General features: G+C 41.4%; 2 protein-coding genes across 3 annotated transcripts in view; one reads left to right on the top strand and one right to left on the bottom strand.

Annotated features, from left to right (window-relative positions):
• Positions 1–2,487: 2,487 nt before the first annotated feature.
• Positions 2,488–5,760, bottom strand: LOC108926279 (26S proteasome non-ATPase regulatory subunit 7-like). 2 transcript variants are annotated; one of them, XM_018738876.2, is made up of 7 exons: positions 5,634–5,760; positions 5,141–5,232; positions 4,938–5,024; positions 4,741–4,838; positions 3,786–3,866; positions 3,276–3,367; positions 2,488–2,988 (listed from the first exon to the last, which is right to left on the bottom strand). In XM_018738876.2, exons 1-7 carry the CDS (start codon positions 5,699–5,701, stop codon positions 2,622–2,624), a joined length of 885 nt encoding a protein of 294 aa, XP_018594392.1. In that variant the 5' UTR covers positions 5,702–5,760; the 3' UTR covers positions 2,488–2,621. The 2 variants fall into 2 exon arrangements, with proteins under 2 accessions (XP_018594392.1, XP_018594393.1); XM_018738877.2 differs by lacking the exon at positions 3,786–3,866.
• A 1,032-nt stretch (positions 5,761–6,792) lies between these two features.
• Positions 6,793–23,011, top strand: part of LOC108926347 (nuclear factor of activated T-cells 5-like) — a 33,121-nt gene continuing 16,902 nt past the window's right edge. The window contains exons 1-2 of the mRNA XM_018739013.2: positions 6,793–7,060; positions 20,101–20,226. Of these exons, the coding sequence (XP_018594529.2) occupies positions 6,988–7,060; positions 20,101–20,226 (199 nt within the window). The 5' untranslated portion in view covers positions 6,793–6,987. The remainder of the gene's footprint in view (positions 7,061–20,100; positions 20,227–23,011) is intronic.

Here is a 23,011-nt window from a genome sequence, read left to right as displayed (position 1 = left end):
GTAGGAATCTTTCATTGTATTAGTCATTTAATTATCATAATCATCCAGGAAGGTGCTAGTAAAGTGAAGATTTCATTCATGAAAATAAGGCATAGATATATTAACTGTCGCTGTACACACATCAGATCAAAAGTCATGTTTATAACAGCTTGAGGTTGCTGTGGAAATTATCCAGGTGTACAGTAATTGCTGTATGACATTTCAGGTAATTCTGAATTTTATTGCACATTTGATAACAGCATTTTTTGCCCCAGGTGGAAGAGTTCAAGTATCTTGGGATCTTGTTCACGAGTGAGGGAAGAAGGGAGCGTGAGATCGGCCACAGACTGGGAGCAGCGGCAGCAGTAATGCGTCGCTGTACCGGGCTGTAGTGGTGAAGGGGGAGCTGAGCCATAAGGTGAAGCTCTCCATTTACCGGTCGATCTATGTCCCTACCCTCACCTACGGTCATCAATTCTGGGTGATGACCGAAAGAATAAGATTGCGGATACAAGCGGCCGAAATGAGTTTTCTCCACAGGGTGCTGGGACTCACTCTCCGTGACAGGGTGAGGAGTTCGGACATCCGGGAGGAGCTCAGAGTAGAGCCGCTACTCCTTCACATTGAGAGGAGCCTGTTGAGGTGGTTCGGGCACCTGATAAGGATGCCCCCCTGGACGCCTCCCTTTGGAGGTATACCGGGCACGGCCAACTGGGACGAGGCCCCGAGGTCGGCCCAGGACCCGCTGGAGGGATTACATCTCACAGTTGGCATGGGAACGGCTCCCCCAGGTTGAGCTGGAGGAAGTTGCGGGGAACAGGGGCGGCTGGGCCTCTCTGCTCTCCCTGCTGCCACCGCAACCCTTTTAGGACAAGCGGGACAGAAGATGGATGGATGATAACAGCATTACAAATGAAGGCACAGGGCATTTTTTCCCATGTAACAAAGACTTCAAACTGATGAGATTCAGGAAAGCAAGCTTGATCAGAACGATGTCAAAGAGGAGAATACATGTTTTATAAATTAAAAAAAAAAAAAAACACTACTTCTTGATGGCCAACAACCTTAATCTTAAATTAACATGGGGGTTATATGCATGTATATGTATATATTACTAACAACATTAGGATTATAGTCGAGATAAGTAGGCCAAAACTGGATTATCACATATCCCCTGACCTTTACAAATAAGGTATTTAATGCAAAGATTTACCTTCAGACTTCTGTACATGCTGCTTACTCTTTGCTGATCTTAAAATATTCTCTTTCCCTTGAAGGACTACCGCAACTCTCTTCTGTGTGGCCTTCCTGCAAATGCCATCAAACCTCTGCAGCTTCTACAGAATGCTGCTGCACGACTTGTGTTTGATTTGCCAAAGCGCTCCCATGTATCTCCTCTACTCAGCTCTCTGCACTGGCTTCCCATAGCTGCCCGTATCAGATTCAAAACCCTGGTTAATGTGTACAAATGCATCAGTAGAACTGCTCCCGGCTATTTACAGGACTTGATCAACCGGTACACCCCAGCCAGGCCCCTTCGGTCATGTACTTCTGCTCGCTTGGTGATCTCGCGCACGAAAGGCAAAGCTCGGAGGTTCTCGGTTCTGGGTCCGTTGTGGTGGAATGACCTTCTCCTGTCACTCAGAACTACGGAAACTCTTTTCAAGAAGAGTCTGAAAACCCACCTTTTCCAGATCCACTTCGCCCAAGATCTCTTCAGATCATCTATGGTGTAACCGTTCACGCATCGTAACTCCAGAAGCATCCCAGATACAACCTTTATTCAGCCATTACTCTGCTATTGTACTGCTCATTTGTGTATCTTAATTCAATTAAAAAAATTAAAAATTGGTGTGGGTATCAGGATTTGTGTCATGCATCTACTTGAACGATGAACCTTGGTGCAGCAAGTGGTAGGGAACAAACTAGGTTTGCTTGAGACTTTCATGTCTGCAGCTATGTCTCCTTCTCAATGTAATGCATAAACTGTACTTTCGCTGAGATGTATGTCACTTTGGGCAAAAGTGTCTGCTAAATGAATAAATGTAAAAGGTTCATTCAACATTAATCTATTGTACTCCATGAACACAATCTGCCTCCCATAACAAAGTATTCTGAATCAATGTCAGTAATTCAGCAACCACCATTTGTTATTTCTGTTTAGAAATCCACTTCAATGCACAACAATGTCTGACACTAACACTAATAGACAGAACATGTACACAATGTAGTATAATTGGAATATTTATTGCAACAAGGTGCTGTGCACTTGACAGAAGACTTTCACTTCAACATGATGCAAATTGCTCTCTTGCCATTTACTCACTGTATTAGCTAATCAGATTAGCAAGAGGTTAAAAAACTTTTAAATTTAAGCTCAAATGTGTTTGTGAGGGAAATTTACAAAGTTACCTAAAATGCACATTTGCCAAAAAATGAAAACAGATTAGGAAAACAAGATACTGATACTTGCCTGTATGTACATACAGGCAGCAGGATGGGGGGGGGGGGGGGGAGTTACTTTGCCAGGCATACTGACAATGTTGGCTAGAAGATACCTTGCAAGAAAACAGTAAGAAAAAAATACAGACACCCTTTGGTCTCCAGCATAATCATGTTTCAGTATTATTAGCAGCTGTAGTTCACTTCTTCATCCTGGAGGAAGCATTACCTTCTTCCCTTTCTGCATTACGATTGGCAATCTTGTTGTTGATGAGGTTGTGAAGCGCCACCACAGAACGGATGAGAGAAGCCAGGTAGATCATCAGCATCTGGTCATTGGTCTTGATGTACAAAGTCTTGACAAACTCTCGCAGGTTGACATCAGGGAGAAAACTGAAGATGTCCTGAAGATTATAAATTATCTGCTTGTTTAATGGCAACTTGCCAGTGACCACCTTCTCCAAGTAGCTCTTGATGATTAGTAGTTTCAAATTTAGCTCCTTCAGCCCTTGCACTTGATAAGCAATGCGCTGTGACAGAGTTCCAATAGTTGTGTCTTTGATGTCTCTACAGAAGAAGCAGCAAGCAGGTCATATACCAGACAAATAACTAGCAGTCAGGAATGTATTCAAAAACCAGCAGTACCAGTATCACTCTTCAAGTAAAATTTTGGATTTCAGTAACAAAACAGTGACCTTAATATAGTACCATATTTAGAGAGCTACAAGAAATTAGATTCACTTGTTTATTCCACAGTGGCGTGCCATGGGTGAAAAAGACCATAACAACCCACTTTAATACATAACCATATACAGTATACAACCAGCAGAAGAGAAACAGCCAAGGTCTTTTACCTAAGTAAATGCTCCACACCGACTTCTTCTGCTTCTTCTGCCCCAATTTCACTGTTCACATGTTCAAATGTCTTGGAGGTTGGAGTACCATTCTTCAGAGGAAACATGCATTTCACAAAAATTTATTGGCCTTACAGAGACTACAAAATTCCTCATGTTCTGCAATCTTTAAGTGTTAATGAAAAGCATTAAAGAAGGTCTTTAAGTGTTCAGTACTATAATGCAACATACACCAAGTCTCTCACACACACACACACACACACACACACACAAACCACTTGTCCTGAGCATGGTCGCGGCAAGCCGGAGCCTAACCTGGCGACACAGGGCGTAAGGCTGGAGGGGGAAGGGACACACCCAGGATGGGATGCCAGTCCATCACAAGGCACCCCAAGCGTGACTCAAACCCCCAGACCCACCAGAGAGCAGGCACAGGCCATACCCGCTGCACCACTGCACCCCTCCACCTAGTCCTACACTTGGTAAATTACACAAGCAAGACCTACTTACATCATGGAGTTGATCTACAGCAATGTAGGCTTCAGTGGGCAGACTAAGAGCTTTAGGCTTTACATCAATAATAACTAAAACCTGGGATGTGAACAGAAAACAGTTAAGTACTGTCCTAAAATAAACTGAAATTCATGTCAGACATCTTGATTCTCCCAATTAAGCAGTAAATTAAACTGACCATTATTTTTGCAAGGCAGGTTATAAACTGCAGAAGGATCAAGGGCAGTTTTCATTAGCAATTAATATATTGACAGATGAAGTACTTTGGTTTATCCATTTATTAATGTTGTACTTGGAAGTTTCATAGATCTCCCACCCCAATTCATTTGTTCAAGTTTTTCCACATTTGTCTTTAGCAAAGATAAAGTGACTTATTTCCACAGTCCACCATTAACTGGCAGTAAAGAATGTTGTGCATATTAACAAAATAAATATGCCAATAGCAGGAGTTGCACAGAGGTTTGGAGAGAAGGTATTCTTCATTTTGATGTTGCTTGAAGCTAATAAGATGTTAAAATATTTGTTACAGCTCTAGCCAGGCGTTTCATATAACCTAAGCAGTAAAATTGAGGGACACCTATTGTGTCAAGTTGAAAGTGACTAGAACACTGATGCATCAGCATGCCCCATGTTCAAGGCAGTCAGCAATGAATAGGAGGGTGCAAAAATGGCACGGTTTTCATTTTGTTTGAAATTAATACTAAAAATGTGTTACACAGCAATGCACTGGCATCACATCTAGAGTGTACTCTGATGATGCTATCTGTTTTTAAGAAAAAGCTCTAGACCCCCGCAAGCAGTGGACTGATGGAAGTGTTACTGAGTATTTATTATAGCTTTATCAGAGGTGTTGTCTTCATAAATTGAAAAGCCAGTATTATTATACTACAAGAACCTACAGTTTGCAAAGTTTCCTTTAAAAACATAGAACTGACATATGAAAAGTACTTACTGAAGTTGTGCAATACCGCTTTATGAGGTCATTGATGGCAATGTCATTTTTATGCAGCTTTGGGCCTGTGTGATACCAACCAACTACAGTTTCTCTGGCTTAAAAGCAAGCACAACACAAGTTAAAGCAGTATTTCAATAAACTGATTAATAGAGATCTTTGATTACACTTGTGTGGCTGTGTCACGCTGACCATACCATTGACTTTTTTGAACATCCCAAACATATTCTCCAAGTAATCATGGTCCAAGAACCACACAGATTCATCCTCTTCATCAAAAGGCACTGAAGGGGAAAAATATTTGTATCAATCAAATTGCATACAGAGGAGAACATAAGTCCTCCCCAGGTAGAGCAGCATCACTCACGGTATGCATTCCAGCAACAGCAAAAACACTCACAGGCAAAGCTGTTGGACACATCAAGGACATTGTTCTGCCATGACCCCAGCAGGACACCAACAACTCGCTTGTGGATGCTAATTTTGGCCACTCTGAATAGACAGCATGAGAAATATCAAGGGTGTCACAAGATGCCAGATTCTTTGACAGGGGGGAATATTAGCACTGGCTCTCAGTGGGGTAATATGTAAATATCAGGGGAGTGGGGAATTAGGGTGCCCTAAATATTGTTACACCTATTAGAAATAAATGAAATAGGGCATGTACAGTCAATATATATACACACAGTTTACATTGCTGTTTGATAGGAGCATGAATGTGTTCTGGAACAAGCCTTCATGGGCTTGTGAAGAATTTAGCATTTTATTTGTCCTCATGAATTCATATGAACTGTCACCCCTTCTCCAATTCAAAACACAGGTGATTAAGAGACCCTCAACCCCGGTAACAGTTTCTGCAGAGAAAACAACGGAACTGCTGGGGAGGCCATTACCTGTTAAAGTGGTCCACCACACTGAGCAGCACCAGTGGGTGCACAACTACTTTCTCCACGGGAAACATTATCTGCGCAAGTCAAGAAATAAGTCTCCCCACCAGCCCACAGAGCCACTCACTATCACACTGTCCAAAACCCAACAGCGCGCTTAATAAAGGATCACGTGCTGGTAGAAGCACGCGGTACTTCTCGCGCGAAGGAAGGTCTGATTTCCTGTCCAATCAGCGCAGCCTTCGACGCTCGATGGAGAGCGGGAAACTGCCTTTTAAATCTTTGTTAATTCAGTACATCTGTACGCACGCTTCCACCGTGTCATTTCCTATTTATCTCTCTTTTCATCTGTGACATTTAATAAATGCAGGTACATTTGGGTAATTCAGTTACCTCTTTTGAAATAAACAGCATACACAGTACAGATGAACCTTTTAAGTGGACCAATACAAATAGTACAAATTGTTAATGTGGTAGCATGTCCCACACGTTTTCAGTGTCGCAAAATGTCTGTTTTCCCAATTTTAATTCCATTAGCGCGCATGAAAAACTCAACTTGGTTTCTAAAAATGAACACGTTTTAATATTCCATTTAGCAGTTTTCTCCACGGAAAAAAAATCATTACTGAACAAAAATGCAGTTTTATTTGTACGCCTACGAAAATGGTGAGTTTGATTTTGAATATGGACAGGGGTTACTAGTTGTGACGTGTACGTTTGAATTAACAGAGCGCGTAGATCACTAGAGGGCGAGCTGATCAAGACAACTACGGTTGCTCAGTTGAACTGATAAACATGGAGTAGTGTCTGTTTATATAACGTTTTTGTAGTGTCGCTTATAAATGAAAGCACTTTGAAAAAAAATTGAATTTATTCCCTCATGTTTATCACTTCTTTCTAGTCAACGCCCACATATTTACTGTCTTTAAGCCTGTACAATGACACCAGGCGCCTACACTGCTAAAACAAACACGTCGGCCGTCAGGTCTGTCGACTCTGACACCTAAACAGGAAAAGGCGCTCGCCTCTCGCTAATCTCGCGATACTCTCACAACTGTCTTGCGCGGGGCGCCGTTGCCCATGCCTTTAGGCGAGGATCGGTTCTCTTGCGATCATGTGACCGCGGCATCACGCGGAATGGGAGGAGTCGCTGAGGAAGGGAAAGGGGAGGTTTGCGTCGTAATTGCTCGAGCTGAGCGGAACCGAATGGCCCGTGTCGCGTTTTCCTGCCCACGTTCGGCTGAAGAAAAACGCACGTCGTATGATTAGTGAGGAAACTCTTGTCATTACTATTACTATTACAAGCCTATTTGGAGTGTGAAGCAGGGGGCTGGCCGGCGTCTCTCCTCACGGCTGTGCGATGCCCTCCGACTTCATCTCGCTGCTGGGCGCCGACCTCGACCTCAATTCTCCTAAGTCGCTCTACTCGAAAGGTACCGTCAGCGGCGGCTTAGCGCGGCTCCTCTACGGGGAGATACTCTGGCTTCTTTTCTGTGACGTTAGCTAGTCTTAGCTGCATGCGCCCGCGAGTATTTCTCACTCTGTCTAGACTAGTCTAGGCGCACGCGAGGAGTTGTTGTGTTCTGCTTCTCAACCAGCCAGTGCCGCGCGCGCGCCTCACCAAACAGGTGTGAGAGCCTTCTCTGATGAGCGCGTACACGAAATGTAGGCGTAGGACTGTTGGAATCATGGCTGGAGGGAGTGACTGTACAATGTCCCGTGCCATGCCATGCCTGCGCTCGCGGCCCAGTAGTACACAGGAAGTCCCACACATGCGCGATGGTCGTTAAGAAGTCGGGTAGATGTCACTCAAGTTTTGCAGAGTATTTCATTAGATGTAGGCGAGCACTGCTGTGCTGTCCGATTCCATCCGCATTTCAGTCATTCAGATGTAAACTTATATATGTGATCTGTGGGTTACTGTTGCTTCAGTTTTCATCCGCTCACCATAGAGCAGGCCAGTGTTGACCAGTGAATTTGCAGGGCTGATGAGGCTCTGTACTAGGGTACCCATATCTTCACTAGTTACACCTTCAGTCAAAGGGAGACTGCTGGTACTTGGAGGAGAAGTTGAATTCTGATCTCAGTTTTGATCAAAGCATGGCCCCTCCACAAACTGATTATATATTACCTCTTGATAGATGTATATTTTTAGTTAGCGAAAACTATTTGGCCCATACCATATGGGGATCAAACCCATGACCTTGGTGTTAGCACCACCTCTAACCAGCAGAGCAGTGTGATTCTCGATCACAAGGTATAGAGGTTTTCTTCTTGCTGCTTATCTTTTTTTCTGTGCCAAGCTTCCTTGGCCAATAAGGGAGCTAACCGATGCTAACAGCCGCTTGTCCCTAATGGGGTCACGGTGAGCCGGAGCTTAACTTGGCAACACAGGGCAAAAGGCCTTTGGGGGGGGGGGCACACCCAGGATGGGATGCCAGTCCACTGCAAGGCACCCCAAGCAGGGCTCAAAGCCCAGACCTCCCACACAGGTGACACTGGCCAAACCCACCATGCCCCCCCACCCAATAAGGGAGCAATGAATCTTTTTTTTTTTTTATTTTTTTTTATAAAGGTCCCAATGATGTTTTGTAAGGGTTCAGATGTGCAAGAATCACTTAATACTAAACTGATTCATGCTTCATGCAATTCTTAAGGTTTACACCTGAAACTCATGGAAGTGCTCTAACTTGTTTTGGAAGTTTGAATGTAGGTTTTTTAATGACATACCCTGTTTCCTGATAATTTTGTTTCAATTTGCTGCTTGTTTTTGAGGTATTTAATGCTTTTTATTCTGAATTCGGTCTTCGTACAGACCTGACAGTCTGACTTCCTGGTGTCACTGTATAAAGACCTTGGTATGCAGGAGTTCTGTAGTAGTGCAGATTAAATCTGAAACTCGATAGTGATGGAGATCACTAATTTAATTGACATTGTCTGGTGGATGTTTGTCTGACTTTGATATTCTGCCACTTCGTCATGAAATGGATTTGGAAATGTAAGCATGTAGCTTTTCTCTACAGCTCATATACCAGCGATTTGTGTGGTGAGATGTCTTTGGTCCATCTAAGTAGCAGCACTCAGTGATGCTTCCAGCACCAACACAAGTTCTGGTATGTCTGAAACTCTGCACTTGTTTGAATTCAAAAATAAATATTATCTTTAAGTATATATGGCCACTGTAAGTGCAACTTAATTCAGTGGTATGATTAATTGTTTGCGTGCACATCTCCAAAATCCTTTTCATGAGATCAGGTTAGCTTTTGCTATAGGTTAAATAAACTCTCCCTGGGTCTTACAAGCAAACTTTTGAAAGCATGTTACTGCTTCATTTATTTGGTAATTTTTATCAGTAGTGATTTGTAGTTCTTACTGTTTGTACTACTGTTTCCTGAAACAATGCCCTGCTATGATCAGCGCAGGGCTTCTCCTTGGGCTTAAACCTGGAAGCTTCATGTCATAAGTCCATGTCTTTAGCTGCTAAACTACCTGCTGCATACAAATTAATGGATTGTGTGTTACCTCTAGTTTCTCTGAGATGGCAGTGTTTTCATGTGCAGTTTGCTGAACCACAGCTGTGTCATTTGCAGTATATTGTAAATGTTTCCTTGCATCCCCTAAATTGGGGAGTAACATAACAGTACCACTGTTGATTTGTTTGTTTAATCTGGAATTTCACTTAGCCTTTGTGTTACATTGTGCTGTTACTTGTCCTGTTAATAAATTGAGGAAACACTTATGGCTTACTATATCACAAAGGCAGACTTGTGACATTGTCATGGAGATACAATGGAAAAACTGGTTTCATTTTTTTCTTCTGCATGGTGGTATTTTTAAATTTTCTAATACTGTGCCAACATTTAGTATACAAAATTTTGCCTCTGAATTGTAAAGATTTTCATGCAGACGGGTCTTTCTGAGCTTCTGCTTAGTAGCCCATGGCAGTGTCAACACACTTAGGTGCTGTCTTCGTCTGAAACCCATGGAGGGGGTCTTCAGTGGAAGCTCTCCTCTCTTTTTTTTTTTTTTTTTGAGCACAGCAGTGGGCAGTGGGTTTGGACCCAGTGGCACAAGACAGAAGCATGGAGGCTTTTGTGTGTCTGTACGTATGTCTCTGACTGGGTAAATTGTTCTCTGTAAACACTGAATGGCTGCTCGTTCCAGTATCCACAAGAATGAGCCATCTGTCAGTTGTAGAATTTTTTTTTTTTTTTGGGTCTGTTGGTGGGAAATGGTTGTGCTCCTACAATGCCTTGACTTCAGTTTTCAGTTCAGCCTGCAGGTGAAAAACACTCTTATGTCAGCAAATATTAGAAATCCAGTGTGATGCCAAATAAAAACTTAACTGGTATCACTGGACTTGCTATGATTGCCCAGTGTGTGTATCTAGCTGTACACCTTCACATCAACATTCCTTATTTACATGATTCACAGTGAGCAGGTTCATCGTCACTGCATCAGCTGCTGCCTTACGTGGTATTTTCAAAGAATTGGTTGGAAAAAATACTTTTTATGAAATCCTTTCCTGGTATTTAATCAGTCTTTTTTCCATTGATCAACTTTTATTCAAGTGGTAGGTTTCTTGGCCTGATTATTTTCATTTTACACCTGAGTTTTCTGTTTTTTATCACTATTTCCGTTGGATCATTGTGCATTCTTTCTACAGTTTTTCATGATTTGAATGTCTTTAATATTCCACAGAATATATTATGTATATATTAGATCTAGATGAAAACCTGTTAAGCAGTATATCTATAAGCACTTCTGTGAAGCCCAGGGGTTCTGTAAAAACTGTAGTGCTTGTAGCTTAAGTAAAACTCCCTAGTTTTCTGGTTCTGGTTTCCATATCTACTGATATAATCAGGTCATATTATTCACCAGATACATTAAACATTTTAAAGCTTTCTATTAGAAATTGCTGGTACTGAGTTAAGTACCCTAAAATACACTTTAATGGTTTTTTTTTTTTCTCCATACCCACTTTTTTCTTTGATGTCCTCTTGTCAGTGTAGCATCAGAAATATCTTACTAACGTGAATTGACTGCTTTTAGGGGTTGTTTGTTGCCCTGAAATGATGTTTCATGAAGGAATATTGACGTTGGACGATTTGCATGTGTGGACCCAGTAACTTCTGACACTGGTGTTCCTTACCTGCACTGTCCTAAGTACTGGCCTTGGGTAACAGTCATTCTTTAACCTGCTGGATGTGTTCAACATGCTGTTGCTTTGGTGATATGGAACTTTGCCCAAGATGGCCAGAGTATTCCCATAAACTGTGTGGGAACAACTTTCTTACAGATTTCTCTCCGTCTTTAAAAAAAAAAAAAAATAAATAAATGAACCAGTAGACCACTAAACTGTTCAGCTAAATGTTACCAGGTTTATTTATGGTAAATGTGTTCACAATAAAATGTCGTTTTAGAAATGACTGTGTTGTCTTTGTGATGGTAGCTTTCACTTTAGTCCCTCTGTTAGATCTCAGCTTATGTCTTATGATTGTTTTTCTGCAAGTTCAAAAATAACCATTGCTTAAAATAATAAACCTGTTCTATGAAAAGGGGTGTATATTTTCACAAGTTGTTGTAGCTGCTTTTTATTGTACAAGACCTCACTATCCAAGGACTGAGTGTACTTTAGGAAAAGTCTCAGCCAGAGCTCCAGACTCGGAAGTGTCAGTGCTGGCCCGGTTCTGAGTTTTCACTCTGCTGCAATCTGATTGGATTAGCACATGGCGGTAACGGATGTTCTTTAAAGCAGCAAGCAATGATTACGTATCTGGTTAGGGACAAAATGAGGTTCTTTTTAAGATTATTTTTTTTGCTAGTTGTTGTTTACCTGCGTCACCACCGCCCTAACTGCATGCTCAAAAGTTACTGACCAATGGACCAGATGCCTGATCCAGATCAGCAGGTTTCTGTTCTATATAGGGCTTCCCATCAACACCCGTGTACTGTAAGTCAGAGATTATTGGACTGGAAGGTATTTCAGGGGCAACCGTTTCAGCCATCTTAAGTAGATTTGTAGGAAAAAAAAGGAAGAAAAGCACATACTGTACAAGATAAACCTGCTTTTGTGCTGTTTTCAGACTTCCTGTGCTTCAGCTTCTGCTGTGATCTTGTACAGTATGTCATTATCATAGTAATAGGAGTGTGGGGTGGGTCCCAGCATGATTCTTTTGAACTGAGTTTTTTTTTCTTTTTTCAAAATCAGATGTTCACCTACTTAGTATTAAGCAGAAGTGGTAAATGTTACTAGGATTATTACATTTTAAAGTGATAGTGTTGAATTTAGGGAAACATGGTTGTTTCTTTTCCATTACTACATGAGGTTCTGTGAAAGTATTATTTGGTTTAGGTCTTATTTTGTCATTGTACACTGAGCAGGAAGGTGCTCCAAATGTAAGAAAATCCTGTTTGAGTAAGAAAGTTTATATCACAGAATGCTTATCCAATTCATTGATTGTACAGTTGAGATGTTTAGTGGTTACCTTCACATGTGTATTGATTAACCAGTCATGTGCCTGCTGATCGATCATTCATTTAAAGAGAAATGACCTTTGGCTCTGTGCTTTATGTTCAGAGGTTGTCCTGGTCTCTGTGTTATAGTGGTCAAAATGGGAGTCTCTCTGTCTGTTCCTGTTTTTTTTCCTTCCCTCTTTTCAATAAAACTCAGGTTATGTAAAATAATTAATCCGGTGAAAGGTGGGAGTAGGGTGTCCGTATCATTTGGAGCAAGATGAGTTAGATGAGCTGTCATCCTACACCTACTGAGGGGAATACAGTACAATACAATTTATCCGTTTATAGAAACGTCCTACACTGCATCACATAGTGCCCTCAATATCTTTGAGACTTAATTTTGCACTCACTGGTTGGCTACATTTTTGGAAACTACGATGTCGCTCTGTTCTCATTAGAACCAGGAAGAACTTTTAAGTATGCTATAAATATCTGAATGTACAGTAAGAACTGCTTCTTAAATGGCATTTTGGTTTCCAGGCTTGTCAAAAGTCCCTTCAAGTTCTTTGCCACTCCCTACCCTTCACTCCCATAGAAATCACTCCTCAATCAATATGATATTGTTTTCTGTCATTAGGAAAAATGGGAGCGCACACAAGCTTACAGGAATAATTTTTTTCTTCATAACATTTATGAAATATAAGTGTTATAAAACTATTCTTGTAAGGTTGTGTGGTGGTCCATTTTTTTTTCATAATGTTGTATATAGGTGGGGTTCCAAACACTCAAGTTCAAGCTCTTAACTTGTTTTATATCTACTTGAGCACATCTGCTGTTCTTTCCAGTATATTTGTTTTCTTTTATGCATTTGTCTGCTGTGTAGTGCAAGAATTCTCTCAGGCATTTACAATGAATCAGCAGATGCACTTTAAAGCCTTAGACTATGATAAATCTGCTTATGTTAATATAATAAAGGTGTCGTGATAGTCTGGGTCAGATGATGCTTATAGAACCTTGATGACATCTGGAGCCTGTTGAATGGAGAATACACTGATAGGGAAGTCATCCTCCCATACTTATTGAAGGGCAGGCTCAGTCAGTGGAGATTTTCTGATTAGTCAGTAATGACTATTGCTATTTATACTTATCTGTTTAGACTCTGTTGTGTGTTTATTTGTGCAAAAAGAAAGAGACAAACCTGTTCATATCACAGCCAAGGGATTCTGTTAAATTTAACCAGAAATAGAAAAACAGGTTTTGCCCAGGGCTCTCAAACATTTCTAACCAGTTGGATATTTTTGAGTGCCATGTGTCAGTAGAAACATACTTTGGGTATTTGTGGTCAGAGCAGGCATGTGGGCAGTGTGGGAACAGAAGCCTTGATGCTTTCCTGCCTGTGGTTAGGGGTGGTTTCAACAGCATTAGGGAGTTTACATTTATTTATTTAGCAGACACTTTTCTCCAAAGCAATTTCCAGTGATCTCCATGTAGGGTTATCAGCCCACACTTTATTCACCGAGGTGACTTACACTGGTAGATACACTACTTACAATGGGTCACTCATCCATACATCAGTGGAACACACTCTCTCTGTCACTCACACACTATGGGTGAACCTGAATAGCATGTCTTTGGACTATGGGAGGAAACCGGAGCACCCGGAGGAAACCCACGCAGACACTGGGAAACCATGCAAACTCCACACAGAGTGAGTGGGGATCCAACCCATGTCCTCTCGCACCACCCAGGTGCTGTGGGACATCAGCGCTACTCGCTGTGCCGCCGTGCCACCCATGTTCCATGGTACCTGCTGTGAGTGGTTGGGTTCCCCCCATCCGTGTGGGGCCTCCTTTTGTCTCCTCCTAAGCTGTTCCATCACACAACAACTTTCACACGTGACTAGTTGGGACATTCTTCATTCAGCCTGATTTTACATAGCCTCACTCCGGTTGGAAATGTGGGATTGATAAAATATGTAGTACTGTTGCTTAGTCATGTCCACGAAGCCTGCAGCTTTATTTTTGCACCACATGTTTTCTCTATTTGTATTTTTTTTCCTAACCAAGTGGCTCAGGAATTACCACATTGCATGTACATGCAATGACAGACTGTTGAGAAAAATATTGGCTGTAGCTTTTAAAATTAATACCTGCCTAAACATTCACAGCTGCATGCTGTAATTGTGAAGTATCATTCAACCAAAATATTTTACTGAAATTTTTCAGTCCTCATCCATGTAACCTCTGCTTGCTGGTCTTTGATCAGACTGATCTTTGGTCATTTTCTTGAAGTTGCCTGTTCATTGAATAACGCATGATTAAAATAGTGTTAGCATTAATTGAGGATTAGCTGTAATTTGTAGTAGTTGCTAAACATAAGGCAAGGCATGATATACCCTGGACAGGAAGCTAGTCTAACATATACTGCATACGCAAAGTACAGTGTAGTTACCAAGCCGCTCTCTGAATCTGAAGTCGCTGACCTCCTGATATTGCGCAGAGCCACCACCTGCTCGCTTGATCTGATCCCATCGTCACTCCTTCAGAACATTTCCCCGCAACTCTCCTCCTTCATCTCTTCTTTTATCAACTCTACTCTCCTCTGGCTGTTTCCCAGCTGCCTTCAAAACCGCTCTAATTTCACCTCTGTTAAAAAAAAAAAAAAAATCCTCCCTGGACCCCAATCTGGTTGAAAATTACAGACCAGTCTCTCTCCTCTCCTTCCTGTCCAAAACCGTTGACCGGGCAGCCTGTGATCAGCTATCCGATTTCCTCACCCGGAACCATCTCCTTGATGGTTATCAGTCTGGTTTCAAAGTTGGTCACTCCACTGAGACCGCCCTTCTGGCGGTATCTGACGCTCTCCAAGCTGTTAGAGCTGCCTCCCTCTCCTCGGTCCTCATCCTCCTCGATCTGTCTGCAGAATTCGACACTGTAAATCACCGGATTCTACTGTCCTCTCTCTTAACTAGCTTGGGATCAAAGGTGCGCCACTAAGATGGTTTGAGTCCTACCTCTCTGACAGATCCTATCAAGTGGTCTGGCGGCGCTCTCGTTCTTCTTCTCTGCCTCTCTCAACCGGTGTTCCGCAGGGCTCGGTATTAGGTGGTCGTCTTTTCTCCATCTACACCTCCTCCCTCGGTCCGGTCATAGCCTCCCATGTATTCAAATACCACTGCTATACTGATGATACCCAGCTCTTCCTCTGCTTTCCACCTGGTGCGTCAAACATCTCCACACGCATTGCTCCCTGCCTGTCGGACATCTCTTCATGGATGTATGATCACCACCTCCAACTCAATCTCTCCAAAACAGAGATTCTTTACCTCCCAGCTGGCCTGTCCTCCTCTCACGATCTGTCGATCAAACTGGACAACTCAATCATTTCGCCTACTTCCTTGGCTAAGAGTCTGGGAGTTACGATTGATGCGAGTCTGTCATTCTCTCAACATATCGAAGCCACAACCCGATCCTGTAGATACATCCTGCATAATATTTGTAGGATCTGCCCCTACCTCACTACTGACTCCACCCAACTGCTTGTCCAGGCTATGGTGACTTCCCATTTGGACTGCTGCAACTCTCTCCTGTGTGGCCTTCCTGCTAATGCCATCAAACCTCTGCAGCTTCTACAGAATGCTGCTGCACGAGTTGTTTGATTTGCCAAAGCGCACTCTGCACTGGCTTCCTATAGCTGCCCGTATCATATTCAAAACCCTGGTTACTGTATGTAAATGCATCAATAGAAGTGCTCCCGGCTATTTACAGGACTTGATCAACTGGTACATCCCAGCCAGGCCCCTCTGCTTGTCTACTTCTGCTCACTGGGTGGTCCCACGCACAAAAGGTAAATCTTGGAAGTTCTTGCTTCTGGGTCCGTTGTGGTGCAATGACCTTCCCCTGTCACTCAGAACTGCGGAAACTCTTTTCAAGAAGGGTCTGAAAACCCACCTTTTCCAGATCCACTTTGCCCAAGCTCTCTCCAGCTCATCTGTGGTGTAACTGTTCATGCATCGTAACTCCAGAAGCATCCTCAGATAAGACCTTTATTCAGCCATTACTCTGGTATTGTACTGCTCATTTGTGTATCTTATAATATTTAATTAAAAAAAAAAAAATTGGTCTGGGTATTGGGATTTGTCTATCCTGTGTCTTATGCACCTACTTGAATGATGAACCTTGTTGCAGCAAGTGGTGGGGAACAAACTAGGTTTGCTTGAGACTGTCCTGTCTGCAGCTATGTCACCTTCTCTCAATGTAATGCATAAATTGTACTTTTGCTGAGATGTACGTCGCTTTGGACAAAAGCATCTGCTAAATGAATAAATGTAAATGTTACCAACTCAGCTGAAACACATGGCTTTGGATGGCGGTTGGAAACACTTGCAAACACTGGGAGAACATGAAAAGTCCAAAAGATGTTCCAGACTGAAACCCGCATCTGTGTAAGGCTCTAGTGATTCTATTATGCCGCTGTGCTTCCTAGATTAATTTTTGGAAGTTTGCTGTTAGTCAGTGAAATATAAACAAATCAAGAACATCATAGAATAAAGTCACATGCAACACCTGCATTCTTAAAATATAAATCTATTTTGTTTTCACATTTTGGGGCACCAGACTTCATAGATTCTTGAAGCTATGTCTTTCATTTTTAGCATTGCCTCTGTTTCTGCTGGTTCATCATGTACTCATGTCATCTGCCAAAAAGTCATGGGAAAAGGATGTCTAATTAAATGTGTAGTCTGTCTTTAAAAAAATTGAAATTAATAATATAACTTGAATTCTTGTATGAACTGGGCTATTGGATGCCTGATGCCATCGACCCTATCAGAACTATTCCTGAGCCTCGTAGTGTGTTAAGATTGGGATTTAGATCAGATGCAGACATTGAGTCAAATTTCTGAATGTGTATTTACAGAAATGTACCACATTCCTCAACTTTGCTGTGACTCCTTATGCTTTGAAGACACTGTCCATTACACATGGTTTTCCGTTCTGAAGTCTGTTAGAAGTTTCGGACTTATTACATACTGTTACTTTTATTCATTGATGTCCATGCTGTACTACTACTTTTTACTTTACCCTAGATGGAAGCTTTGTGGTCTTGTGATGCCAGGGAGGAGTGCCAGTATCCCCTTAATCCCATAAACCATAATAATAGAGGGCTAAATAGTGGCAGCAGTTAATACATTATGGTGTGAAGTCTGGATGTATTTTTTTTCCAAACCTTTCTATGACTTTACTAAACATTTGGACATCGCATATGTTTATTGGAATACTAGAAATGCATCTGTTTTAAACACTAGAAAGTTTTTAAAAAGAATAAAATGATACCATCTGTCATGTACTGTCAGGTTTATGCAAAACCTCTTAAATTACAGCCGAGATGCACTGGTAGTGCCAGTGGACTTTTTTTGCAATGTGTTTGTGTTATTTATGATATAAAAGTTCATCTCTTCTATTTCATGTAGACTTTGTTGTCTAAGATGACTGCAAGTTAAAACAAGGTGTAGTTCATATCAAATCCTCAACAAAACCATTCAGAAAAATAACATTTTGGTTCGGGACTGTTTGTGACTACTTATGGCTACCTGCATGTCATAATTACACATTCATTCAAAGTTTTGGATGTTTATTTTGACCTGAGTTCAGTAGGTCCTTATGTGACATTGAGCAGAGAAACATTCTTGAAGGGAAATCACGTAAGCCCTCTATGCTTATGGTGACCACTAGCAGCAGTGTTTAGTATTACACAGATCCAGTATCACTGAGTATTACCACTTGGAATGCTCATTAAACCAGAAGTAGAAAATTTCATTTGAATTGAAAGATTGATATTGGCTACTTTTCCATTTTTCAAAGTTGTACTGTTGTATTAGTGCAATTGATACTTCAACAGTGCAGTGCCTGGGTGGTGCAAGAGAATGTGAGTTTAATCCATCCTCTGTTTGTCTGCGTTTTACCTGTTGTCACCGTGTTTGCGTGAGTTTCTTGTGGGTGCTCAAGTTTCCTCCCATAGTTTAATGCAATCACAGTGGCAGTCAATTTCAAACTGGGGAGTAGTTGTAATTACAGTAATAATAATTGTTAGTATATTCTTATTGTCATTCAACAGAGTTACTCTGGCAATAAATAGAAAAGGTGTTTGTTTACCATTTACAAATATGACTTTTGCCTTAGTGTCAGTTCTAACCTCCAGATCCCAAATTTTCTTTAGACCTGGTTTACCTTCTACCATTAGTCAAGTAGTTTTTAATACCACAGTTTTCTCACAGAGATGATGAAAAGATGAGATTTATTTTTTTTAATGCCATAAACCCTAATGGGCTTTTCTTTGTCTTTACTTGTTAAGTGTTCTATCGTGGAAGTTGTATGGTTTTGACGGCTCTTGTGCAGTGGGACAAAGTTCAGTCAGTGGTTTCGTCTTTGCGTTTGGCAGCTTTTCTTACATATTGGCCAGAATTTTGAGCACATGTTGCTGCAAGCGTGGATATGAGTTGGGCCTGGTGTGGGGACAGGAGATGTCAGTACAGTAATTCCTACACATCTACCTTCCCCATTTTGCTTGGTAACACAAGGGGTCTGCAAACAGTTTGATAGTTTACTGGGTGAGCCATTCATTCTTCTTTCTTTGTATCATTTTGCTCTGGACTATTTGTCTTGGTGTGGAACAAAAACATTGCCAAACTATAGTGTGAGATCAAAGTAATTAAAGCTGGAAGAGTTGAGCAATAGCTGCAGAGTTGAGCAATTTTAATGGCTGCAGCAAAATAACATTATACTATTTAGATGCTGGCTATAGATGGAAAGAACGTTTATGTGCTGCGTAAAACCATAGGAAGACTGTTGAGTGAATTTGTTGTAGTTCCACACAAGCTCCAAAGTAATGAGAAAAAAGGCTGGCAAAATACCACTATGTGTTTGCTGTCTAAAAAGGCTTGAACAAATGCGTTGTCCTGGTGGTTACTATGCATGTGGGTGTATTTGGTCTCAGCTCAAAAGCAGGTGACAGGGCAGTCTGCTTCTGAATGGTATGAGGAAATTCCAGTTGCTCTGGTTAGCAATGGTCTGCATGTGTTGGAGTGACATAGCTGTTGGTTAATGTCATCTTGCTCTTACCAATTTTCTGGAGCCATACTTGTGACCAAACAAGGCCCAGTGTACGATGTGGGATGAAAGGTGGGATTGTGTTCAAGAGAGGGGGACACTGGCACTCGCTGGCCTGTGGTGAGATCATGGAACCACAGAAGACATTTATGCAGGAGGCTGATTTATTCCTGGCTTATGTAGGAGACCATTTTTAACTTGTCAGATGGTCTAGATTGATAGCCTGGCATGATGACACTGGCACTGCTGCTGCTTGCTTTGAGAGTGTGCAAAGGGTTGATTCATGAAGGGCCCTTTTGTGCCCCAAGTTGAACCATAGGGTGGTTTCTGGATAATGGTGGCCCTGAGTCAGATGGCAAAAAAAAGAAGCGCATCATTTGCTCAGTTTCAGGGGTTTTATAGTATATATAGTATATTTCTTTCTGCTTTTTCCATTTCATTTGTTGAATTGGGTGGTGCAGTGGGTTTGACAGGGCCCCGCTCTCTGGCGGGTCTGGGGTTCGAGTCCTGCTTGGGGTGCTTTGCGATGGACTGGTGTCCCCTCCTTGGTGTGTCCCCTCCCCCCTCCAGCCCTGCATCCCGTGTTGCCGGGTTAGGCTCCGGTTTGCTGCAACCCCACTTGGGACAAGCGGTTTCAGACAGTGTGTGTGATGTTCTTGGGAAACCAGGCTGCAACCTTAGCAACCAACAGAAACTTCTAAAATTTACTTTTGTTTATAGCTGCAGTACTTCTCGTCATGTAGTTAATAACTGTTAATGCATACTTTGTGTTAAGCATAAGCAATACCTTACAACTTCACAAACACTCAACAGACTTAAGGTTGTTCATGTAACCATAAAAAGTTTGGTAACTGATACAGCCACCATAAAAGCCTTCACAGTGTATATCTCGTTTGGTTCCTCCTCAGAATCGGTGTATGATCTTCTACCCAAAGAGCTCCAGCTGCCGTCCTCCTCTGAGAGCAATCCCGCTGCCATGACCCAAAAGAGCGGCGGAGAGGCGGGGCCTCCCCCACCCGCGTCCCTTGCCTCGGGTAAGTTCCTTCCTCGCCCACATTGCTGCTTACTGTGAGCAGTGCTGTAATGGTTCCCTACCGCTGGGCTTTTCTTTAGGCTACCTGCAAGACCTTACAACTAGGAGAGTAGGTTTCACATGAGGTTGTACTGAAATGTGGTTAACGTGTTGATCAGGTTTTAAATATTTTTAGGACCTATAAACATAGTTGTGTGCATGTGTGAGCATTCGTTTGTCAAACAGCTAGTTGAAACCATAAATTGTGTAAGTTGTTCTGCAGGATTAACTACAAGTGAAGAATATCTCTATTGTTTGGTTAATGGACAGTGGAGAGTTACACGCACGAGAATCTTTTCTCGGTTGTTTATAAATTAGAGCAGAAAGAGATTAAAAGATTCCCAAGGAGTGTTGACCATGTGTGTTGTACTTTGTAGAAGGGTGTAGTGTGTTACTTATGACTTCTTTCTGAACTACAGACCGCACAGCTTTGCATATGTACTTGCTAGTTTTAAAACTTGGAAGTTTTTTGTTTGAAAAAGCAATTTTCAGTTTCCTCATTCTTATACAATAAGAAGCATGAATTAGTAAAAGTGAATTGAAGTGGTATTGTCTGTTGCATATAAAACCCTTTTTACAAACTAGCTTTGCTACTGAAACTTTTTGGATGTGATTCAGATCTGTTTTAGAGCCTGTTTTATAGCTCATGTAATTTCATTTATCTTCTTATATGAAGGTTTTCTTCAGCCCATTCTGTGCTCTGTGTGCTTCTCTAGAGATGTTTTGCAGCTTGTTTTACTTATTGTGTATGATTGGCTCCCAATTCTTGTGTGTCTGTCAGTTCTTTGTTTTTGGTATCGGTTGAGGACCTGTGTGTTGTGTGTAGGCTCTGTATTTGCATGCTTTTAAATCCTACATAAAAGTAGGATTTGCAGGGAATGTGCACCTTGGTCATTTTTGACCATTGAGTGTACTGTTTGTTCTTTTTGGAGGGTTAAAACACTGTCCATCTACTGCATGCCAGTTGACAGAGTTCAGTGGTTACGTGATGTATGACTAATTTATGATATTCTTGGTGTTTTAAAATCTAGAAAAAATGTGTGCTTAAAAAAAAAACATATGGAATCAATGTTAATCTGTTCTTGTACTCAACATAGTCAAAACTAAACTGTTTCAGTCTCAGATTTTGTTTGCAGTTTTTTTCTTAATTAGGTTTGAGTGTGATACCAGCACCTCAAAATATGATGTGAATCCTGTGCCTTGCAGTTGGAGCCTAAGGAAATACTCTTAATTTCCACTTTATTTTTTTTTTATTTATTTATTTTTTTTTTTTTTTGCAGAGTTCTACTCTTTGTGACATGAGTCACAAATTCCTGTGTGAAGGCTGTTACAATAATTTAACAAGGGCACTGCAGCAGGTGTCAGCTATGCAACAAAGCAAAAGTTCTTTTAAATAATGTGACACAGTAAACCAAAGCAATTGGACATCATTAAATTAAGCCTTCTGAATTTGCCTTATGGAAATACGTCCACTTGATTTAAACCAGCTCGGAGACATTCAAAAGCTGGCTACAGAACCATTTCCGTACTGCTCACAAATAAGATCTGTGATCCTGACTGCTGAACAGTTCATTCATGTTTTCTTTGGGGTTGGGGGGGGTGGGGGCACTAGCTCAGCAATGTTACCAGTTTATTGCAATATGTTCTGTAGCCTTTTGTTTATGAAAAATACATGGGCACATCTTAGCAATCAGTGGTTTTAAATTACTTTTAAAACCTGGAAGTATGTTTGTAACTAAAAGTTGCTCCCAAATACTAATATTCCTTGAACAGCATTTATTGTTAATGTTGCATTCAGAGGTTTGACCTGTCCCCTTTTTACAGCTTGGGTCTCAAATGGAGGGAAAAAAAAAACAAGCATATATAAAACTTGATGCCAAATGGATAAATGAGGTAGAAAAACCTAGGCATCTTTTCTTCCTTTGTATTCTTTTAATATTCAAAATGCAATTCACTTTAGTTTTTTCTGCTCCTCATTGAAGTGCGCAGGTTTAGAGTGAGTTTCTGTAGATCCAGAAGTGTGGCTGGACGTCAGAACTGCAGCCATTTGCAGTCCTTCTGGCGGAACTGGACATGCTGGCTGTAGCTGAAGGAAGGTGAAGTATTCCTCACTTTCAATGAATTTTAATTCAGGAGAGGTTCCACTGAAAATTTAGCCCTTTGTCTACTAGCTATTTTCACAAATTTATGTTTTGAATGTGTTTTATTATTATTATTAATTTTATTCTTTTTACCTCAAACTCTAGAATTGACTGTTCATGAATGGCTTTCATTTTAAAGCTTTCAGCGCAACACTTGGTGGTGCATCTCTTCTCTTTTACAATAAAGAGGAAGACTCTTCTCCATCTGAATTACAATGAACTTCCTTGCTTTTGGGGGTAAAGGTTAAGGCTGACCTTGTGGTGAGCAGGTCCAACTTGCCATCCACCTTTTTGCAACATACACAGTGCCCTCTGCTGTTTGGTGTTCTTTGTTAGGTGGCTCAGTGTACAGTGTTGAGATCTTGACCAAGTCCTCTCCCAATGCCTGTGTTCCTTTATCCAGGGCTGCTTCTTCCAGTTTCCCTTGTTCAGTGCTTGGTATCTAACCCTAGCATGACCCTCCCCTGATTCCTGTCCTTTCTCTTACCTTCACCCAATTTATGCATCAGGATTTATCTCTCTTGCCCTTTGACCCTCATTAATGACTGACTACAGAATTGTAGTTTGTAAAATAAAGTTACCGATTTCACAGGCTTTGGTTTAATT

This window comes from Scleropages formosus, chromosome 7 (genome assembly GCF_900964775.1).
Source record: "Scleropages formosus chromosome 7, fSclFor1.1, whole genome shotgun sequence".
NCBI lineage: Eukaryota > Metazoa > Chordata > Actinopteri > Osteoglossiformes > Osteoglossidae > Scleropages > Scleropages formosus.
Note: the sequence above shows the minus strand (reverse complement) of the source record. Positions and strands in the feature narration are given on the sequence as shown.

What these genes read in the sequence shown, in the direction of transcription:
- LOC108926279 (XM_018738876.2), bottom strand. Translation starts at nt 5,701, where the DNA reads ATGTTTCCCGTGGAGAAAGTAGTTGTGCACCCACTGGTGCTGCTCAGT. An exon ending in AGCGGTATTGCACAACTTCA is followed by an intron (nt 3,867 to 4,740) that starts GTAAGTACTTTT and finishes TTCACATCCCAG; the next exon opens with GTTTTAGTTATTATTGATGT. An exon ending in GGTGTGGAGCATTTACTTAG is followed by an intron (nt 2,989 to 3,275) that starts GTAAAAGACCTT and finishes CTTCTTCTGTAG; the next exon opens with AGACATCAAAGACACAACTA.